At 40.8% G+C, this 24,084-nt stretch overlaps 1 protein-coding gene across 3 annotated transcripts in view; it reads left to right on the top strand.

Annotated features, from left to right (window-relative positions):
- Klhl32 (kelch like family member 32) overlaps positions 1-13,296 on the top strand; it is a 164,052-nt gene extending 150,756 nt beyond the window's left edge. For all 3 annotated transcript variants that reach the window (XM_051198614.1, XM_051198622.1, XM_051198607.1), the window contains 3 exons: positions 760-952; positions 2,989-3,083; positions 13,064-13,296. In XM_051198614.1, coding sequence (XP_051054571.1) covers positions 760-952; positions 2,989-3,083; positions 13,064-13,225 — 450 coding nt within the window. In that variant the 3' untranslated portion in view covers positions 13,226-13,296. The remainder of the gene's footprint in view (positions 1-759; positions 953-2,988; positions 3,084-13,063) is intronic.
- Positions 13,297-24,084: the final 10,788 nt, after the last annotated feature.

Raw genomic sequence — 24,084 nt, 5'->3', positions numbered from 1 at the left:
TAAAGTTACCTTCACCCTAACTTATCTGGGATCTTGGTGACTCAATGTTTATATACTCCCCTCCTCCCACTTTTTATTGAAACATGATATCACTATGTAGCTCTGTCTGGCCTGAAATTCAGTACGTGCATAGACCAGCTAGGCTCTGAACTCAGAGAGCTCTGCCTGCCTCTACCTCCCAAGTGCTGGAATTAAAGGCATGTGCCACCACACACCACACTTGTCCTCAAGCCCTGTATTTTTAAAACAGTGAGCATGTACTAGGCATTTATTACACATGAGGCATTTTCTAAATCATAACTGGATGTCCTGCAGGTTTCATTGTCCCCATTGTGCAGATGAGGAGGAGAGTATGGGGCAGGGATTGCTTAAGACTGCACATGAATTTTGGCTTATATAATCTAGATCTAGAGGTTTTGATTATCACACTGTCTTCTCCACGGTACCTGGCCATGTGTTTAAAATTAAGTAATTTCCATGAGCTAAGTATCATGAAATTTTAAAATTGCATTATAAAATGAAAAATGCCTGATAAAATGCCAACTTACCAAATTTTATTTTTAAAATGTAGGCCACAAGATAGGATTATGTAGTTCTTTCTTGTTTTCATGTGGAAACTCATACCTTTCAACACATAAATAATATGCAAATAAGATGTGGTTGACATTAGTGTTGTTACTGCTAGTAGGGCACTATTTTTGTAAAGTTTTTTTAACCCAAATGCACCTGAAGGTTTGTTTTGTTTTGTTTTGTTTTCAGAATAAGTGGATAAGCCGAAGTCCCATGCTACAGAGAAGGGTCTATCACTCTATGGCTGCTGTTCAGAGGAAACTTTATGTTCTTGGAGGCAATGACCTAGACTACAATAACGACCGGATTCTTGTGCGCCATATAGACTCTTACAACATTGACACTGACCAGTGGACACGCTGTAATTTCAACTTGCTGACTGGCAAGTATCTCTGGTTAAGCAATCTAAAAACAAAGCTAGGGTCTGGAGAGATGACCGGGTTGTTGAGAGTACTAGTTTCTCTTCTATGTGAGCCAGGTTTGATACCCAGAACCGGTGTGGCAGCTCATAACTGTATGTAATTGGAGTCTCAGGGGATCTTAAGCCTCCTTTTGGCCCCCAAGGGTACCAGGAATGCATGTAGCAAGTACACAAATAGATACACAGACAAAGAAAAAACAGATAAAAATAAAATTAAAAATCAGAGTAGAGATTCTAGACTTGTTTCTTGGACCCTTAGAGTACATCTCTAAATGTTATGTGAACCGTGGGTCATGCAAACTGTTTTCTTTACCCAGGAAGACTTGCATGATTTATAGCTGCAGACCCAGATGGGGAATCCTTCAGGTTACTGGGAATTTAGTTTCTATTTTGCCTTTGTGTTCATTCTCAAATGACCAACAGAAGCTTATTAACTCGCTTTCCATCAATTGGTATTCATGTGAGAACTTTGATACTAGTAGGAGGGGGAAGGCACCAAAAGAGTTAATAGGGTCCATCTCTCCCTCCCCCCTTTTAAAGTCAGGGTCTCATGTACATCAGAAAGGCTTCCAAGAGCTGCTGGTCCTCCTTGCTCCCCTCCCTTTTACTGGGTTCCATCTGTGTCCCACCATGTCCAGTTTCCTGTATGCTAGGTAGACACTCTCCTGTCTAAGTCATATCCCCAGCCCCAACAAGTTCAACTTCTCAGTGCCTAAGTCCTCTTTTACTTCTTGGGAGATCAGGTGGGCTTCATTATTTGCTGTGTGTCGTATCTATGTGCAGTAAAGAAATTTTAGACTGTAGAGCAGCTTTGTGCCTTAGAGTCTCTCTGGCCACACATCCCTCCTTGTGTATCTCTGCAGAGCAATGGGGTATGTGGCACATACTCATCACAGACAGGGGTGGAGTGAGGGTAGTAACAGTGCACTTACCCTGACATCCTAGATGGAGCTAGAAACTCTCTCCACCAATAGCAGTATCCCTTGCAGGGCTGCTTTAGGTCAGGAAAATCACAAGCTGTGAGCGTAGTTCTTGAAGACATTTAATATGCATTTAATGGGCATTCAGTCACTCACAGATACTGCTTCAAGGCCACACTGAGAATACACCAGGAATTTACATGCTTTGTATCAAGCTCTCCCCTTTCTGCAAAATGATCTGTAGGCCTATTGTAAGTTCTGATCTCTCAGGTAGAATGGCATCTTAGATCCTAGATCCCTGGATCTGTGATTCTGCTTCCGACTTATTTATTACTCCAGTCAATCCGATGTCAGCCCATCAATAAAAGGAGGCTCTCACTCTCTGTTTGCCTGCAGGGAAGAATGTGTGGTAGTGAGTTATTCTGTCTCCTCTTTTGAGGTGGGAGGTAAATCCTTTCATCATTTTGGCGTGTCAGTATCTAGGGATTGTGTAGGCTGGTCTCAGCTTGGGAACTTTAATAGAATCTTAAAACTTGACTATGTAAAGGAAGAAGGCTAGCAACTTCATCTGTTTTCACCTGCCATTTGTCTTCGTTTGAGGAATGTGGTGGGGGCATGGCTGTTATGCCTTAGAGTTGCAGTTGGACTTTTTTAAAGTTAAGCTCTTGTCTATATTTGTTGGCACAAGTGCTATATGGAGCATAATGGATGTTTTACATATCTAAATTATCCCTAATTCCCACCACCATAAACTAATAGTATACAGAGTAATCTGGGATTATTGGTTCTACAAAGCTTACTATTACTATATGTAGTGCTACATTTTGTAAGGTGTTGGTTAAGAGATATTTTGGCCTGTCCTAACTAGACACACATTCACTCTTTGAGAAATAGTGGCTAATTCATTTTAGTTCTGGAGACAGTTATTAATTGCTGCAAAATTCCTGTGGGGTATCCAAATATGCCACAGGGGGAAATAGCATCCCTCAGTGGCAAAAGGGTTAATTAAAACATGTAAGAAATTGAGTGTTTTTTTTTTTTCTTTTTTTCCTTTTTATTCAATTCTCTTTACTTTAGGCCAGAATGAATCTGGAGTTGCTGTCCACAATGGGAGAATATATTTAGTTGGTGGATATTCAATTTGGACAAATGAGCCTCTGGCTTGTATCCAGGTGAGTGGTTGAAGTTCCTTTTGAAGTTGTGTAAGTGGTTCAGCAAGGTTATGTTTTGCAATTCAGCTGTAGGAGGAGATATTTAATGTACAAAGAGGCCCAAGGAAAACCTGCTTGTAACACAAAGTCCCTTTCTTTGTGTAGCTACTGAAGCCTGGATCCTATATTCTAGAAGTGATGCCTACTAAATGATCATTGAGACCTTTTAAAAAATTAAGGTGGGGGCAAACTTTAAGCCAACTTTGAAGTGTGCCAGAAATGGAGAAATTTTTTAATACTTACAAAGAAAAGAAACTTTGGCAATATCCACTTTGTACTCTAACCATTTTAAAGATGCCCCATCTTCATACATTTTGTATCTTACAATTTCTTTATTTTCATAATTGTCACCTGCAGATGAATTCTTCCTTCCTGGTTTCTAGCAATGGTGGCTTATGGATAGCCTGATGGGGGCAGTTGCTGCCCCCAAAGAATAGCTTCACAAGTGAACCAGGCAAGTTGGCCATGGCAGGATGACAGCTGGGTCTCTCAAAGAAGAAACACACACTTTGTTATATGTAGCTCCTAGTGTTCTTTGTAATTCTTACCCTTTTGCTTTTTCACATGTAAAATCTTGACATGCCTTAGCCCTGACTTATCTAACATTATATATATGTGTGTGTGTGTGTGTGTGTGTGTGTGTGTGTGTGTGTGTGTGTGTATGCTTTTTGAGATAGTTTCCCTTTGTACTAGCTTTGAAGCCTGTCCTGGCACTCGAACCAGGCTAGCCTCAAACTCACAGAGATGCGCCTGCCTCTGCCTCTAGGATTAAAGGTGTGCAACATCACCGCCTGGCACAATTCATATTTTTTAACCTAATCTTTGTGAGAAAATGTTTGAAAACTGTCTCAGTATTTTTAATGGTTGCAGAATGATTCTAAGCACCGCCACCACCACCACCATCACTAATACTATTGTTTTGAGAAAGTATACAGCCCTGGCTTGCCTAACTCACTATGTAGACCAAGGTGGCCTTAAACTCTAGAGATCTGCCTGTTGGCCACAGGAATGCTGGGATGAGAGGTGTGTACCATCACGCCTGCCAATTCCGAGTTTTTATTTTCAGTCATACCTCAAAGGGGATATTCCCATGTATCTCAGAAGGGGGTATGTGCTCGTTAAGGAACTTTTCCATGCTGTCTGCTTTAAGATTGCTAATGTCTACTTGCTGCATTATGTTAGCTATATCTCCTTTATTTTCACGCTATAGTTCATCTTTTCTCCTCTTGGTTTGTCTCACCACAGGTTTTCCTGGGGATCTTACACATTTCTGTTATCCACAGAGATCAAGTAGATATGAAAAGTGTGACTGCCATCTTTGGTTGAATAGACATAAGCTTTACAGTGAATAGCTAGAATTAATTTTTCTTAGGACCCAGGCAATGTTCATAAAATTCAGTCATGCTTTACATAAAGTTGAGGTGGGGGGATCTAAAAATTGTCTGTGGACCGCTAATACAATGCAAGTAAGTTTGAACTTAACAAAATTCAAAACTAAATTCTCCATAGCTGTAAATGATGAAACGTACTGCCATATAACTGACTTGAAAGTCATAATGAAACAAAGAGTCTTAGAAGGTTGGAATAATACAAACAGTATACAGCAAAATGTGGGACAAATGTAGCTTAACAAGCTAGGAAATGACTTTCAAAATAAACTCAAAGTAGAAGATAATAAAAATGAGAGCAAAATAATAATTAGGAAGCAATACTGGAGTAGGAAAATGTGAGCCCCCAAATCACCTGGAAATAACTAACAAGCAACACCTTCTCCCAAGGAGTGGCTTGTCTTCACCCAAGCATGCTTTTGTCAGTTTGCAGTCCTTTGGGTTTTCTTTCTCACTTTTCAGAACTGAGAAGACATTGGGTTGGGCAGAAGTATTCCATGGTGCCAGAATGCTGTGTTGTAAGTGGCCTACAAGACTTGATTAGATTATTTTTACAGTGGATTAACTTTGCATAGTCAAGATGTATTTATAAGTATATTTCTACTAACATTAATGTTGGATTTTTTCTAGGAATAAGAGATAAATTAAAACTCTAAGAGAAAAATAAGAAGCACTTTCAACATGTCAGTTTTAGGAGAATAAAATGTGGTAATACTTCACAACTTTTTCAAGTCTTCTGTTTTAGCAACTTAATGTGTAAGACAGAACATTTTAAAAACAAAACAAAAAAAGAAAATACTTCATAGTGATATAATTTGTCTTATTCCCAGATAGTTTTACCTGAAGTGGCTCACTTACCTTGTACAGTAAACTTTTCAAAACTTTTTATTTATTTATTTGTGTGCATGGTGTTTTGCCTGCATGTGTCTGGGCACGACACCCATGCTGTCCCAACAGAGGCCAGAAGAGGGCATCATATCCCCCCTGGGAATCAACCTGGGGGGTTGAGCAGGAAGAGCTCTTGAAGTCATCAGGAAGCCATCTCTCCATCCTGCTTATCCACTGAGTCATTATTAGTAATACCTGGTTGTTCCCATACAAACTTCATTCAAGAATGAAGGTGTGCAAGTATATTTTAAATTACTAGGACATGACATTCAAATTTCCTCAGTAATAAGGTAATATTAAAAGAACAGATATTTCAATTTTTTAATAAGTGCTTGTGTTAATGGAATACATTTCACTTTTAAGATCACATAATGCAATAAATTAGTACAGTCCCTTAAAAACAAATACAGGCAATTCTGTATTTCAGTAGCCATACTGATAAACAGAATCTAGTCTCCAGGCAACTCAGTCTATCCATGTGGCTATTACACTGTTTATACAAAGTATTAGAAAAACTTGAGAGAAAAGCTTTTCTCTTTAATATTTTTTATATTTATATATGTATTTTGTAGGCACATTCTCTTGGTACCCATGGTGTATGTGTGGAAGTTAGATGACAACCTACAGAGTTGATTCTCATTTACCACAGGATTCTGGCTTGGCTACCATCTCACTGGTCCTACTTTCATTTCTCACATCATTGTGTGTCTGTGTGGTGTGGATGTGCATACGTACACATGTTCCCATGTGTATATGCACATACATGTATGTATGAGTACACTTGCATGGAGACCTATAGTTGCATTCAGGTGTCTTCCTCCGTTATATTTGACTTTCTTTATTGAGACATGGTCTCTCACTGAACTTGGCACTCCAATTATGACTACTCTAGCCAGCAAACAAGCTTGTGCATGGATCCTGTCTCTGCCTCCCAAGTATGGGAATTACAACTGGCTCCACACCAGTTTGAATTTTACATGGGTTCTGGAGATCTGCACTTTGATCTTCATGCTTACATGGTAAGCCCCTCTATCCACTGAGCCATGTCTCCAGCCCAATAGACTTTTATAAGAGCTCCCTCACAATTAATAGATGTGTCCATATCAGCATCTAGTTTATCACTTAGATGTTTGTAAACAAAGCCTTCATCAATAATAGCATTTAAAAATATTTTTAAATTATGTGCATGTATGTATGTGTATGTGTCTCTGAACATGTAGGTGCATATGTTCACAGAAGCTAGAGGCATTGGTCCATCTGGATCTGGAATTACAGATAGTTATAAGTTCCCCAATATGGGTGCTGGGAACTGAACTTTGGTCTTCTGCAAGAATAATGTACATTCGTAACTTCTGAGCCATCTGTCCAGCCCAATGCTAGCTTTCTATATCATATATCTTGCATTCCTACTATTGGCAACAAATTGCTGGGTATCTTCTCATCTTAATGAAGGTTCAAATATTTCTGCTTTGCTACTGACTGTAGATCTATTTATTTTCATGTATCAATGGTAACATATAACATATCAGTGGATGGAAAGACCAAGGAAGTGTTTAAAAGGAGGTCACTACCTTAGTATTATTAGTACCTGCTTCAAAAATAACCTATAGAGAAGCAAGACATTGGAAGACAGGAATGGTGACCATGAGAAAATGTTGGTTAAACACTTTAAGTTCCTAATTATAGAACATGTTGAAAATTACAGAGTGGTAGTGACAGTCACATACTCTAAAACTATCAAGGTTTAATTTTTTGTCACAAACCTCAATAATTCATAATCAAAGATTAACTTATAAACCAGGAGGACTGCTTAGTGAAGATTGTAGTTAAATAGTTCAGAGATTATCTCACTAATACCCAGAACTAATTTTTTTCCTTTAAAAATACCAGCCAATACTATTGTCTCAGCAGACTGTCCTCTGACCTCTAATTCAGGTTCATTTCACAGTCATTTGTGGGGTTAGCCACCTGGGTTGACATACCTGAGAAGCCATTTCAACTACTAGCAAGTTAGCATATGCTACTCCATTCTCTGTAAGGACAGTGCGGGCAGAGGGAAGCTGAGAGGCTTACATTAGTATTTGTCTAAATATTCAGGTTGAGAAGCACATGTAATACAATTACTGGATATAGACCCCGCAAAATACAAAAGTGAAGGCCCTCTATTAATCTTGGGCATGAGGGTGGGTATCTGGCATGCAGCCTGGCTCTAATCTGTGTGCCTAGGGTGACTAGTACATACGGACAGCTGTGAGGGTGCAGGTGATTCGTCTGTTTCCAGATTATTCTACTGTTGTGCTCCTCTACACTCACTTCCTTGTGTCTGGGGGACATGTTGTGCACCTGGCACTGCGGTTTCCCACATGTCTTCTTTCTGCCAGTTTACAGGGGGCATGCTTTGGAGAAAATCTGCCAAAAAGCTTCCCTTTTCCTCCCCAGATTAAATGCATTACGCAAGCTTAACACATGCAGTTGCTGTTGGCCCAGGGAAGCACTAGAAGCTCTCGGAGTGATTACCTCACTGCTATTTCCACTTCTAAAAATGTATTCATGTGGGGGAAAGCAGTAAGTCATTCCTCTTCTGGGTTACATCCCTGGGTTAAAATATTGGCTAGATCCACAATGTACAGCCAAGTTACCTTGAGAAAAAAGTCCCTTTTTTTCTTCTCTGTAAATTGAAGGCAGTACTTAACCTTGTATGTTTTTTGATAAATATTTGGCAAGAAGGAACCATAAAGGGAATGAGCCACTCAAGAACAGCACAGGTGCTATTCAGGAAAAGGCCTACAGATGGCACCCTAGAGTAAGAACCAGAGCCAGCAATGATCTTCCAGGCTGGGCTAGTTGAAGGGCACAAAAGGGAAAGAGGACTGAATGGTTCCATGTTCAGCCTGTGCTGTCTTAAAGGGGTTTGGGTGACAAATACCTCTCTGGTAGCCAGCTATTTCCATAAGTCAGGGAGCATCATCATGAATTGGCACTGTTTAATCCAAATGGTAGAATGTCACAAAACCATGTGGCTATAGTTAACATTTTAGAGATAGGCAAAAAAAAAAAAAAAAAAAAAAAAAAAAAAAAAAGGAGGCATAATTGTTGCTCTTGCTACTCAATGCTAGACAAGGGCCTCACTGAGCAGAGGCTTTTGAGGCAATCTTTGGTATCAGAAATTTTGGAGGATGCTGTTGACATATCTTTTGGTGGTGTCCTTGATAGAGAAGTTCAGTTCCTTGGATACAAACTAGAATAGGAAACTGAGAAGGCAGGGCCCAGAGACTACCAGGAAGAGGGACAAGCCAGCCAGGGCAGCCAGCATCCCAGACTGGGTACTGTCCCCTAGAGCTGGAATGTCAGCAGAGCTCAGGTGCTCAGGGTCGGGGGTCTTTGGCTGCATATCAGACCACTCCAGAGGAAGAGAGGTTCCTCCTTTCATGGCAATAAGGAGGTTCAGAATGCTGCAGTTGTAGAGGACACCCACAAATAAATCTATTTGTTTTAATAGGATTGTAATTGTTGCTCACATCTCCTATTCCTGAGGAGATGAGATCAAAAGTCTGCTCACTCCACCCAGGGAACTAATGACCAAAGTATGGCTAACATCCACATCAAACTTGGTGAACCAATGAGTTTTATCGGGGTTACTTACAGGGATGTGGGTGAGGGGTTACTTTCAGGAGCAGAAATGACCAATGCCTACCTCACATGGGCAACAGCTCCCAAAAGCTGGGAACCTAGAGCTCACTGCACAGCCTTCAGGTACCTCAGTAGGTTGGCTAATATCCTTTTCTAGCATCTCTGCTGGTCTGCGACTCTTCTAGGCAGTTTGGCTGGTGAGTCTCTTCCAGGCTGCTGGGTCTGAGTCTCTCAGTAGCTCAGCTTGTGGGGGCATCTCTGAATCTTGGCTTGTCTGAGAGGGACTCCCAACAGTCTTTGTCATTTCTATACCCTGGCCTGGGGGAGGGAGAGGACCAATGGATCAGGTCAGTTTCAGGGACTCCCTGGAGTCTTTTGGTGTTGATTACTTCCTGTTTTAAGGAGCTTCCCTTCAGGATGGAAGTGTTTCACCTCCTCACAGAACATCCCATTGTGGCATCTCCATGTATGCATTCCGTTGTTTTACTTCCCTTTTGCATCCTATGCTTGAAGAAGTTTGCCTCCAAGATGGAAGGCTTTATCCCTGGAGGAAACTATTTTCATCTAGGCCATCTGAAATCCTTAAAAAGCTGTTGGAAACAGGCTGGAAGAGGGCATGCCAGCTATGTTTGTATTGATGGCAGGAAAAAATAACCAAGCCTTCAAGGAGAGGGAGTAGGTGAGGGGATCCCTCAGGATGAGCAGTTGAAACCGACAAGGACACTGAAGCAAAAAGGGTAACGATCATGGTTTGGTTATTGGGAAGTTCATATTTTCATATAATCAGTTGTCTAAGACCTGGAGGTACCTCAGCATTCTGGGGGTAAGGGGTAGAACCAAAGGAATTGAGACAACAGAGGTATGAGAAGGTATTTTTTTTGTTGTTGTTTTGTTTGTTTGTTCTTTTTCATCAACTTGACACAAGCTAGAAGAAGGAACCTCCACTGAGGAAATACCTCTGTAAGATTGTTCTGTAGGCAAGCCCATTGGGTGTTTGCTTAATTAGCAAGTGATGTGGGAGGGCCCGGGCCATGCTGGGTGGTTCCACCCCTGGGCTAGCGGTTCTCCTGTATATAAAAAAGCAGGTCAAACAAGCCAGCAAGCAGCATTCCTCCGTGACTGGTACTTCAGTTCACTGGTCCAACTTCTCTCAGTGATGGAGTCTCACCTGAGAGTTGTAGCTGAAATCAACCCTTTCCTCCCCAGGTTGCTTTTGGTCATGGTGTATTACCCCAGCAGTAGAAACCCATTTGTTACAGGTGCAGAAGATACTGGTGTGACAGACCTGACTGGGTGTTTTCAGGAGAAATGTGCTGTTTGAACTTAGGGCTGGAAAAGACTTAGAGAGATGTTGTGGGAGATAAAAGGATAAGCCTGAGAGCAGTGTAGACGATGGAGGCCTGGCTTGTGAAGTTACAGAGGGAAGTTCATGAGTCCCTTAAAGATACGTTGAGTTAAGAATCCATGGTTCTGGTCAGCTGGGGGATGAAGATTAACAAAAGACCAGAACCAGGAAACTGAGCCTTTGCTTTTGGGGGACAACTGATTCTGCTTAGCTGGAGCTGAGGAATTAATGCTGATTCAAAGAGACAGCAGCTTCAGTACCACCAAGGTGATGTCTTCTGAGTATTTCCTCAGAATCAGCAAACAGAAGCTGTGGTCTAGAGCAGGGAGGTGGGAGGCTTACCGTATACTGGTAGCTGAACTTAGTAATGTATAAAAGTTCCTCAGCTGGCACTGGTTTTGAAGGCATGAAGGGGTCACTGAGAGCAGCTGAGGTTTTGCTTGTGAGAGGCCAGGATAGGACATTGGTGAAGTTGCAGCCTCAGCTGCAGTAGAAGCCCCAGGAAAGGGATAGACAGCGAGACCTGGCAGAGTCAGGGTCCCTTAAGAGAGCACAAAAAAGGCTACAGCCCAGTTGCAGTAGAAACACCAGCACTTTGGAGATGCTAAGGACAGCAGCAACTGTAGGATGGATCCAGCCTGAGCCCACGAGACAAGCTGTGTGTGCTGCAACTATCAGAGCTAGAGAAATGGAGACATTTAGAGCCCAGAATATTTGGAGTCCCAGATGACGAACATTAAGCTATTTACACTGCTGGACTTTGGTCTTGCTATGATTTGAATGTGACTGCACCCTGGTCCTTCCCTCTTGGACTAAGAAAATGTTTGGTTTGTGTTTTGATTTTACAGGAGCCCAGTTTACAAACTTTAGATATTTTCATCAGCTACTAGATGAGGGCTTTATGATGGTGGATAAGTTAGCAGACACCCACAGCTAAACACTGAGCCAAACTGGAATCCAGATGCAGAGAGGGAGGACAAGAGCAGGCTGCAGAAACACATAGAGACAGCTGTCCTGAACAAGGAGGAGCCAGTGGGCCCCCAGACTGATAGCTGGGAGTCCAGCATTGGATCAACTCAGACCCCCTGAACATGGGTCTCAGTTAGAAGGCCTGGGCAGTCTAAGGGACCTCTGACAGTGGAACCAGGATGTATCCCTGGTGCACAAAAGGACTTCGGGAGCAAATTCCCCATGGAGGGATACTGCCTTAATCTAGAAGCAGGAGGGAGGGCCTAATCCCTACTCCAAATGACTTGACAGATTTTGATGACCCCTCCTGGAAGACATCAACCTACCTGTGTGTGTGGGGGGGGGATGGGATGGGAGGGTGGAAGAGAGGGAGGGAGAGAGAGGGAACTGGGATCAGTATGTAAAATAAGAAAGAAAAAAGAAGAAAGAAACTTTGGATGTTTTAAAGAGGCTTTGAACTGTGAGATTTTTTTTTTTTATAAAGAGACTGAGCTTTTAGAATTCATTTATTTATTTTACATGCTGATCGAAGCCGCTGCCTATCCTGTATCCTTCTCCTACTCCCTTTTCTCATTCCCCCTCACACACTCCAATCCCCTTTTCTTCCATCTCTGTGCAGGAAAGGGCAGGTTTCCTATGAGTAACAGTGAAACATGGCATATCAAGTTGCAGTAAGACTAAGCACCTCCCCATGTATTAAGGCTGGGCAAAGCAACTCAATATGAGGAGTAGGATCCTACAGCCAGTAAAGAGTCAGAGACAGCCCATTCCCATTGTTAAGAGTCCCAAAAGAGAAACAGATTACACAACTGTAACACATATGCTGAGTGCCTAGGTCAGTCCCAGGAAGGCTGCCTGGTTGTTGGTTCAGTCTCTGTGAGCCCCTGTGAACCCAGGTTAGTTGACTGTGTGAGCCTTCCTGTGGTGTCCTTGACCCCCTGGCTTCTACTCTCCTTTCCCCAACTCAGTAAGTATTTGGCTGAGGGTGGATGATTAAATTGGGCCAGGTACTAATCTGGTCACAGGAGATGGCCAGTTCAGGCTACTTATCCACTATTGCTAGGAGTCTAAGCTGGGGTTCTCCCCATAGACTCCTGGGAGATCACCCTGTGCCAGGCTTCCACCCGACCAAAATGCATACTCAGTGGGCCCCCTCACCATCCCCTGTACCCCCCAACGTGATCGCTCATCTTCCCATCCCCTACCTGCAGTCCACTCACAAAATCTATCTTCTGTTTCCCCTTCCCATGGAGAATCTGGGTGTCCCCCCCATGAACTATCCTTGTTATCTAGAGACTAAACTTTTAGAGTGTTTGAATTTTTAAAGACAAGTTTGGAATATGTTTTACATTGAAATGCTGGTATTAACATGCACTCTTGTGAATGAACAACACAGTAATATAGTTAAATAGTGCTATGCTTGTATGTCAGCTTGAAATGGGAAGGGATCAAGTTTTTTTTTTGGTTTGTTTTTTGTTTTGTTTTCTTTTCTTTTTCTGTCAACATGACACAAGCTAAAAGTTATCTTAGAAGATGACCCACAATTGAGAAACTATCTCCCTAAGACTTGTCTGTAGAGAATCCTGTGAGGCATATTGGTCATGATTGCTTTTGCAGGGACAGAAAAGTAACTAAAATACACAGTGAGAGCAGTGATGGCACAGGGGCTGCCTTTGCTCATGCATATGTGTTTGGAGTAACCCTGCCCTCTTTTGGTGTAGGTATTGGATGTCAGCAGAGAAGGTAAAGAGGAGGTGTTCTATGGACCTACCCTTCCGTTTGCTTCCAATGGGATAGCAGCATGCTTCCTCCCGGCTCCGTATTTCACGTGCCCGAATCTTCAGACTCTTCAGGTGCCTCACCACAGGATCGGCACTATCTGAAAAGCCAGCAGTCTGTTTAACAGCATTAGCAGGAGCCCGGATGAGAGCTTGGCATCTGGGTACAGGGCAGGAACCTCTTCAGTGCTTACCCCGTCGTGTTTTACAGGACTAAATTTCTGATAAATTCTAGAAAAAAAAAAAAAAAAGAATTTTCTAAAACATGCTGTCGAGAATTCGTCACTTCTTTTCGGTATATGTTAACACACAACATGTGTAACTTTTGTTGCGGTGCACCTTAATGCCATCCATCCTACTGGCACACTATTGTTTCGTGGGCCTTTAAAACATTCCTTGTGCCCTGTCTAATCAGCGCCATCCAGGATCACGTGACACTGTTAGTAACATACCTTTCACAGGTGGCATCAGTTTTCTCATAACCTCCTACTTCTGCCTTTTACCACTGGAACATCAGTGTCATTTTTCAAAGATTGGCATTCCCCAGAAGAGGGTTAGCATCATGGGCTCCAAGTGCCATACTTTATTCCAAGTGATAGGTGCAGGGCTTGGAAGAGTTAGAGTTCCAACCCCGCTTTACTCTGACCTCGTGTCAGAATTTTACAAGGCTTAGGTTTCTCCCCCTTGAAAGAGGATCATTTCTAATTTCCACATGAACTGAAAAGAATGTTCGGAGAATTAGGCTAATGCTCAGAACCTTGCCTCAGAAAACAAAGTTACTCAAATTCTAAAGTGTTTTTGTGTCTTTAGAACCACCCTGTAACCGAACCACATCCTGTGGGATAGAGTCTGAAAATAGCACAAAGACACTGTACCTATCCTGTCTAGGAACACCAAAGATCCCTAAACTTGTACTGATTCTTGCCTGAAAGAATTCTCTTAAATGCTCATCATAAGATTTACAAAGTTAGCTTATACTAACCCTGGCACCATAGAAGTCTGTGACATAAGTATGAACTGAGAGATGGCAGTTTCCAAACTATTAAAAGCTGCATCAACCTTGAGTATTTGAGATGTTTTCTGCCACTGCCGACACATTTTTTTTTTTTTTTATTACTACCACTTTGAATAATGCACAGTTCTTTTTTGGTCTAGATTTTTTAGTTTGCTTTATCTACGACTAAAAATAAAACAAATCATCGTAACACTCACACTTTAACATAAATGCAACATGTTTGTTTTTTCTAATCTTGCCGAGACTTAAGGTCATTTTTATTAAAAGGCTGCTCAGTCATTTAAGAAGGGCTTAGGCCAAAGAAATTGTCTGTTTTACTCATGTAACCACTTTTGTTTTTAATCATCATAAGTAATTGAAAAAGTAACCCTTTTCTTTTTGTTCAGGGTGGCTTTGATTGGCTCTGTGGTTATGCTGGCCTCCAACTCATGATCCACCCAAATAAAATAATCTGTTTACATTAGCAAATTCACTAACTTTAAGCGTTGTTGTAAGATAACTAAAGCACAGTTCTAAAAACATAGATGATCTGGTCACTGGGTTAAAGGACAGGAAGTGACAGAAAGGGTGAAGAGGAAAGGAAACAAACAACTCCAGACAGAGCAGGGACAGTTGGTCCAGAGAGATGGTGAGAACACTTCTAAAAGCTGCCAATGAGCCTTCAGAAATGAAAGTACAAGTTCTGTGAGGAAAGTATGTTTCCACCCTGCTGAATTCTTGTAACACAGACCCAAATAACAAGTGTATCAGACTTGCTGACCTTTCTAGTTGATGTATCAATCTTCTCTCTAGCAGTTTTGCCTTGTAAAACCATTAAATAAATAATGCTGTAATAAATAAACAAACAAACAAACAAAAAAAAATAGTTATATTCCCAGGGCCTAAACCCTGAATGAAAGGAAATGGCTTAAAAATGAACTTGCCCAACTGAAAACCTTAGACTTTGTGTATTTATTTCTAACCATTCACAGAAGCCAGCATAAATACCAATTTCTCTTTGATGGCCTTCATGGTACACTTTTTGCAGAGTGTTGACTTATTCTTCATATCTACAGTCAAAGAATGGCATCAAAACTAACACATTCCTTTACTAAGAAGAAAAAGGAATGAGATTGTACAATTGGATCCCTTTCCTAAAAATTATCTGCAATGAGGAAAAAAAAAATCTGTGAAATTAAATTTGGCATATATTATGAGCAAATCCCATCCAAAATACTCAACTATATACCTAGGTACTATTCAAGTATAGCATCGAATAGTAATTTATCTTCTATTTTCAATCCTCCAAATTAGAGGCAGTATTTTACCAAAAGACTTTGAAGCATAAACATCACTTGAGGATTTTACTTTAAAACATAAAACAAGACGTTTCAACAATTATTCTTTTGTGAAAGGAAAAGCTAGTAAAGACATGGCTATCTACAATGTAAGATGCAATAAACACCCTAATCATTAAAAATAAAGCTCCAACTAAATTGTAATTATGGCACCTTTGTACCTTCTTGTATTGCGGGTTACCCTGCTTGAACACCCCTTGGGGGAGGGGATGAGAAGACACAGCACTAATGACTCAGGCATGGGGAGTCAGTGAGTAGCAGAGCATGCTGCAGACTAGTTTATTAAGGAAGTTAGACCTGCCTTATACCCCCTCTCGAGGTCCCATTGGCTCAGGCAGCTGACTCTGCTGCTTTGTCCTTTCCTCATTGGTGTCTCTCTGTCAGCAGTCTCTGGGTGTAGAGGCAGGCTTGGCTCAGGGAGGAAGTGCCTCCTCATGCAGGCTGGCCTGGGCATCTGTGGTTTGGGTAGGCTGGTTTCAGTTTCTCCTACATTCTTGTTTTCTTTACACCTAAAATACTTGTGTAGCATCCCCTTCAGCTATTGCAAAAGTGGAATGGAAACCTTCAATTGTTTGTCCACAAATTGTAAATGCAATATGAACAAAATGGATACTGTTTCTCTATGTAACATGGCTCATCTTTATTCCCAATGTATAATCACTGACACAATGTAAGTCAAATGCATACATTAAAATTTATATACCTGTCTTACACCTTTATCATATGGAAACAACCTATAAACTACATGTAAAATAATATCTGTAGTATCTAATAAACTGGGTAACTACCAGCACAATAAAGTTCTAAGTAAGGACTGGGGATGTATCCTGGTTGGTAGGGTAAACATCTGGCTTGCAGGAAGCCTGGGGTTCTGTCTACTGTACTGCAGCTGTGGGGGCTCATGCTTTTCATCCCACTTTGCTTGTGAAGTAGAAGTCAGAGGATCAAATTCAAGGTTACTCTTGGCTATCAAGAGACTCCAAAGAAGCTAGCCTGAAACAGATTCTGACCCTGTCTTTGACAAATAGACACATAAATAAAATAATAAATTGGTCAGTTATAATCATGTGGTACCTAATTAAGTAAGCTCACCATACAGGTGATTACAGAGAAGACACAACTCTTGTCTTTAATGGACAGAGAAAAGAATGTGCTATTTTGCTAGAATCCTAGACTGTTTTAACAAAATAAAAGACATAGTTTTTACTGGCATTTTACACTCTTGCTTGACTAGGCAATACATTTGATTCTAAGAAGGGTAGGTATTTGGTTTTGCTCAGTGTAGAAGATGTAGGGTGTAGAGCAAGCAGATTTCCTCAAGGGTTTCCCAAAATACAGAAACATCAATATTTTTAAAAGAAAAAAAAATCTTATTTATTTATTTATTTATTTATTTATTTATTAAGTATACAATGTTCAGTCTGCATGTATTCCTGCAGGCCAGAAGAGGCCACCAGATCTTTTTTTTTTTTTTTTTTTTTTTTTTTTTTTTTTTTGCATATAGAGTATTTTTTATTTAATTTTATATAACAAAGTCCAATTAAATGAAAACAAACATTTATACACAATATTTGGGAATTTGGGCGTCGTTCTTTCCAAACTACTTCCTGCTGGTAAGGGGCGCTGTCTTGGGGGATTCGAAGAAGATTCAGATATCCTAGCTGTAGTCTGTAGGGCTGTTTTGTCCAGCTGTTTGGAATGTAGGATCAGCTTGTACTCTGTTTCAGGCGGTCTGGTGTGATCAAACCACATTAGTCTGGAAGGAATCCACATCTTTTCATTTTCTGTGGAAACAAAAATAGAAATACTTTTCCCCAGTAACTTGTTCTTCAACTTAAATTTTGGAGTCAAAGCGTGTTTTTTTTTTTTTTTTTTTTTTTTTTTTTTTTATTATTATTTTACATGTCGATCCCAGTTCCCTCTCCCTCCCTCCCTCCCTCCCCCCAAGCCCTCCCTCCCTCCTTCCCTCCCTTTTGCCCTCTCTACCCTCTCCCATGCACTCTAAACACCCTCCCCTCCCAACCCCCCACCACAATACAATATGTAGGGGAATGCCATCCAGTTGGGGTCATGTAGATCTGACAGGTCCTGTGAAGTAGGGACTAGGGCTTCTCTCCTATCTCTAGAATAAGGCAGTTATCCCTCCATGGGGGATATGTTTGCAAAGTCCTTTTGTGCACCAGGGATACATCCTGGCTCCACTGTCTGAGGTCTCTTAGACTGCTCAGACCTTCTGGCTGAGACCCATATTCAGGGGAGTCCGAGTCAGACCTCTGTTGGCTTCCCAGCTATCAGTCTAGTGGCCCTTAGCTCCTCCTTGTTCAGGTAAGCTGTCTCTATGTACTTCTACCGCATGGTCTTGTCCTCTCCATCTGCTTCTGGGTTCTAGTTTGACTCAGTGTTTATGTATGGGTGTTTGCTCCTGTTTTCAACGGGCATTAGTTGAGGACTCCATGTAGAAGTTAGTTGTTGATCTCACTCTCCGGGAAGGGCATTTATGATAGCCTTTCCACGGAAGCTGAGATTGTTAGTTGGGAGCAGTCTTGTAGTTCCCTCGACCTTTCTTTGTGTTCAACTTTATCTTCAAACCAATATTGGCTCCCTCTTTTATGTTCTCTCTCTCTGTCTCTGTCTCTCTCTCTCTTTCCTATTTTCCATTCCTAACCAGGCTCAATCCTCCTAGTCACACATGCCTTCCTCTCCTCCCTCTCATTTTCTCCTACTTCTCTCTCCATTAGCTGTCCTCCCCCACTATACCTGAGGTCTGGGGGACTTGTCCCTTCCGAGTTCTGTGAGGGACTTTATATGAATCTCTTAGAATACAACTTGTATCCTAGTTCCTCTGGTGATGTGAATTATAGGCTGGTGATCATTTGATCTAGGTCTAAAATCCATATATGAGTGAGTACATACTGTGTTCCTCTTTTTGTGACTGGGTTACCTCATTCAGGATGGTTTCTTCAAGTGCCATCCACTTGCCTGCGAATTTCAAGATACCATTATTTTTTTCTGCAGAGTAGTATTCCATTGTGTAGATGTGCCACATCTTCATTAACCATTCTTCAATTGAAGGGCATCTAGGTTGCTTCCAGGTTCTTGCTATTACAAATAGTGCTGCTATGAACATAGTTGAACAGATGTCTTTGTTGCATTGATGTGAATCCTTTGGGTATATGCCTAAGAGGGGGATTGCCGGGTCCTGTGGTAAACTAATTCCCATTTTCCTGAGGAACCGCCATACTGATCTCCAAAGTGGCTGTATGAGTTTGCACTCCCACCAGCAGTGGAGGAGTGTTCCACTTTCTCCACATCCTCTCCAACATAAGTCATCACTGGTGTTTCTAATTTTAGCCATTCTGGCAGGGGTAAGATGGTATCTCAAAGTTGTTTTGATTTGTATTTCCCTGATAGCTAAGGATGTGGAGCATTTTCTTAAGTGTCTTTCAGCCTTTTTGATTTCCTCCATTGAGAATTCTTTCTTCAGTTCTGTACCCCATTTTTTAATAGGGTTATTTGGTGTTTTGTTGACTAGTTTCTTGAGTTCTTTGTATATTTTGGAGATCAGCCCTTTGTCGGATATAGGATTAGTGAAAATCTTTTCCCAGTCAGTGGGCTGCCGTTTGGTCTTGTCAACTGTGTCCTTTGCCTTACAGAAGCTTCTAAGTTTGAAGAGGTCCCATTTATTAATTGTTTCTTTCAGTGTCTGTGCCCCTGGAGTTATGTTCAAGAAGCGGTCTCCTATACCAATTTGTTCAAGGGTACCTCCTACTTTCTCTTCTAAGAGGTTCAATGTGGCTGGATTGATGTTGAGGTCTTTGATCCATTTGGACTTGAGTTTTGTGCATGGCGACAGACATGGGTCTATCTGCAGTCTTCTACACACCCTCATCCAATTGTGCCAGCACCATTTGTTGAAGATGCTGTCTTTGCCCCATTGTATCATTTTAGCTGTTTTGTCGAAAATCAGGTGTTCATAGGTGCATGGATTAATATCAGGATTTTCAATTCGATTCCATTGGTCTACCTGTCTATTTTTATGCCAATACCAGGCTGTTTTCAGAACTATAGCTCTGTAGTAGAGCTTAAAGTCAGGAATGGTGATGCCTCCTGATGTTCTTTTATTGTATAGGGTTGTTTTGGCTATCCTGGGTCTTTTGTTTTTCCATATAAAGTTAATTATTATCCTTTCAAGGTCGGTGAAGAATTGTGGTGGGATTTTAATGGGGATTGCATTGAATCTGTAGATTGCTTTTGGTAAGATTGCCATTTTTACTATGTTTATCCTACCTATCCAAGAGCATGGGAGGTCTTTCCATTTTCTGGTATCTTCTTTAATTTCTTTCTTTAGAGTCACAAAGTTCTTATTATATAGATCTTTTACTTGTTTGGTAAGCGTTACACCAAGATACTTTATGTTGCTTGTGGCTATTGTAAAGGGTGATGTTTCTCTGATTTCTTTCTCTGCCTCTTTGTCGTCTGAAAAAAATAGGGCTACTGATTTTTTTGAGTTTATCTTGTATCCTGCTAGTTTGCTGAAGGTGTTTATCAGCTGTAGGAGTTCCCTGGTAGAGTTTATTGGGTCGCTTATGTAAACTATCATATCATCTGCAAATAGAGACAGTTTGACTTCTTCCTTTCCAATTTGGATGCCCTTGATCTCCTTTTGTTGTCTTATAGCATTAGCTAGAACTTCTAGTACGATATTGAAGAGATATGGAGAGAGAGGACAGCCTTGTCTTGTTCCTGATTTTAGAGGAATTGGCTTAAGTTTCTCTCCATTCAGTTTGATGTTGGCAGTTGGTTTGCTGTATATTGCTCTTATTATGTTTAGGTATGTTCCTGTTATCCCTGACCTCTCTAATACCTTTATCATGAAAGGGTGTTGAATTTTATCGAAGGCTTTTTCTGCATCTAGGGAGATAATCATATGGTTTTTCTTTTTCAGTTTGTTTATATGGTGGATCACGTTGATAGATTTTCGTATGTTAAACCATCCCTGCAATCCAGGTATGAAGCCTACTTGATCATGGTGGATGATTTCTCTGATGTATTTTTGAATTCGGTTTGCCATTATTTTATTGAGTATTTTTGCATCGATGTTCATCAGGGATATTGGTCTGTAGTTTTCTTTCTTAGTTGTGTCTTTGTGAGGTTTGGGTACCAAAGTTATTGTGGCCTCATAAAAAGAGATTGGCAATAAACCTTCTGTTTCTATCTTGTCTTATTACAGATGTTTGTAAGCCATCATGTGGTTGCTGGGCATTGAACTCAGGACCTCTGGAAGATCAGTTAGTGTTTTTAACCACTAAGCCATCTCTCCAGCCCCAATTTTTATATAAAATCTTAATCCTGTGAGAACTGAGTGTGGTTATTCTTATGTACACCTGTCAGTCCATCACTCCAGTACTTGGTGAGAGGTGGAAGCAGGAGGATTGTGTTGAAGGCTGGCCTGGGATATGTAGCAAGACACTCAAACAAACAAACAACAACAAAACTTACAAGAGGGGGAAAAAGACTTTTTTTTTTCTGGTGAGAATACATGGGAATAAGTCCATATATTATTTAAAAACAAAATACCTTAAAAATGAGAAGAGGCATGGCAATGGTGCTCATCACCAAGTTTGAAGACCCATGTTAGATCCCTGGGACCCATATGAATGAAGAGAACTGAGTCCTCTATGTTGTCCTTTGATTTAATGTATGCACACACATATACACATATACCAAAAAGAAAAAGTAAAGTATATCTTTATTTTAAAAAGTAAAGTCAGTGCAGAACACACCACTGGGGTGCCCAAGGCAAACATTTTTGAGTTTGTGTGGCCTGAGCTACATAGAACTCATACAGTGAGCCCCCCATCTCAACAAAACAAAATCACCAAGAAAACAAAACAAGCCACTAAACAAAACCCAACTTGAGGGAAAAGGTCTGATAGAAGCTGCAGGATAATAAATATCAATTAGTCCAAGGCTTAAAAATACTATTTTCATAAATAAATGCTGAGTATTCTGAGAAGTGCATCCTTAGGAAAAATCATTTTACTAACACAAGTGGTAATCACTACTTATGGCCTCTGTGTGCCACCCAGATATGTGGTGCTGGTGTAACAAGGCAGACTGTTTCACAATAAGATTTTTTTCTGAGAACTTTTATATAGTAGGTATATAACCTAAAACAAGGAGGGGGAATAAATAACAAAGCACCAAGTCATCAATCATGAAGTAGAGCGTACTGTGCATAGTTGCGTGTGCTACAGATAGTTCTGTGTCTGGCAGGGCTCACCTGTGTCTGGCAGGGCTCACCTGTCTCAGCATCACTACTTGTGTCGACTATATTACATTGTGATATCACAATAGCTATGGACCCAAGTGTTAGGGACATTGTAGATCTGCCACAATCTCATGGGATTACCTTGGTATGTGAGTCCTATCACTGAACTATCATGTACCACATGATTTTACTTAAGAAAAAAAATGATATAAAGATGTTTAAAATTGTAAAATCCTTCTAGTGCAAGTGAACTCAATACTTATTGGTTTACAGACGATTCTCCACATTTTTCTTACCCATGGAAACCATCTAGTTAGATGCTAATTAAAATGAAGTTTAAATCAAAACCAAGTCTTAATGTCTAATAAAACCTTTTCATCATTCTGTGGCCCTTCAATCATCTCTTATACTCACCCCATCTGATGCTTTGTAGGTATGCTCACATATCCACTATGTATATTACTATGTATATTTTTCTTCCTGTTTAACTTTTTTTTTTTTTTTTTTGTGCCAGGGTTTTTCTGTATTGCTGGCCTGGAACTCATTCTGTAGACCCCGCTGCCGTCCAACTCACAGAGATCTGTCTGCCTCTGCCTCCCAAGTGCTGGGATTAAAGGCATGCATCACCAACACCTGGCTTTTTTAAATTTCTATAGAGATGAAGTTTATTCATTTTCAGCTTTATGAAAAGGGTGATATGCCACATTGGCTGGCTGAATGAACCTGAGTGTAGAATGAATAGTATTCAGAGAAAGAAGGCGAGTCTGGAGGGGGGAAAAAAAACTTGAAAGAAACTGTCAATTTCATGACTGAATTTGATTTTTACTCCTGTGATGTACACCATGACTAAAAATAACTTGGGAGGGTAAAGGTTCATTTCAGCTTATAGCCAAGGAGTAACACTGCCTTACTGGCTTGCTCATCTTATACTATCCCGAACCAACTACCTATTAAGAGGTGACACAGTTCTCAGTGAACTGGACCCTTCTCTATCAATTAGTAATCAAATATGTGCACTACAGACTTGCATACAAGCAACCCAATGGAGGTATTTCCTCAATTGAGTTTCCTCTTCCCAGTTGTCAAGTTGGCAAGTAACCAACCAGAACAGTAGCTATTGTGAACAGGGCAACAGAGAAACATGGTTAAGCAACTATCCCTGTAGTAGAACATAGAGTCCTTTGGGTGTATGCCCAGAGGTGGGGCAGCTGTCTTATGCTAGTCCTACTTTAAGTCTTTTCAGGTCTACTGACTTCCATTGTGGATGCCAATTTGCACTCTGTAGTAGTTTGAATGAAAATGGCTCCTATAGAAGTGACACCATTAGAAGATATGGCCTTGTTGGAAGAAGTATGTCACTGAGAGTGGTCTTAGATTTCTCAAATACTCAAGCCAGGCCCAATGTCTCACTCTTAACCTGCTGCTTGCTGATAAACCTCTGAACTGTAAGCCTCCCAATTAAATGTTTCCTTGTAAGAGTTGTTGTGGTCATGGTACTGAAACCCGAAGACAGAAGACATACTCTATCAGTGAATAGGTCTTCCCTTTTCATGACATCCCGGTCAGCATTTGCTTTCCTGATAAATGTCACTTTAGTAGGGATATGTTTTAATTTGCAGTTTTCTAATTGCTAAGGATGTTATGTACTTTTAAATCTATCTCCCAACCATCTATTTTAAAAGGTATATTTTTATATGTGTTTCTATTTGTGTTTGCTACATGTGGTGTGCAGATACCTGCAGAAGCAAAAAGAGAGTGTCTGATTACCCGAAGCTGGAGGTTCATGTGATTATGAGATTCCTGATGTGGGTGCATGGAACTAAATACTCTTCCTCTGGGCAAGCAGCAAGTGCTTCTGCTGACCCTGTCTCAGCCAGCCTTTCTTTCCTTTTTGAGAGTTTCGCGTGTTAAGTGTTCACAGCATTTTCCCTTCCATATGCCCCCACCAGTTCTGAAATTGATTGCCTCTGCTCTCCTCTTTACACACACACACATATTCTGATGACCTGAGTTAGATCCCTGGGTCTCCCAAAAAGTACAGACTATTTCTTTTGTCTCCTGGAACTTGAAGGTAGGAACCTATCATGAAAGACTTTGATCGCAGGACTTGGAGAAAACAAGTAGGTACTGTTCTGGAAAAGTTCCTCCCCAATGGCTACCTTTCATAGTGTTGAAAGGTGCTATGCAGGCTTCTGGTGAAGGGTTTCAGAGTGCTATGAACCTTGAGAACTACAATCATGACCAGCCTAACAATACAGACCCGGTGGTCAACAGTGGCAGTTATGGAGGTAACCAATAGTTGTGTGATTGGATTTAAATGAGATAGAACTCATACCTCGTA

Source organism: Phodopus roborovskii, unplaced genomic scaffold, assembly GCF_943737965.1.
Source record: "Phodopus roborovskii unplaced genomic scaffold, PHOROB, whole genome shotgun sequence".
Taxonomy (NCBI): domain Eukaryota; kingdom Metazoa; phylum Chordata; class Mammalia; order Rodentia; family Cricetidae; genus Phodopus; species Phodopus roborovskii.
The sequence above is the reverse complement of the archived record's forward strand: the minus strand, read 5'-3'. Positions and strand labels throughout refer to the sequence as shown.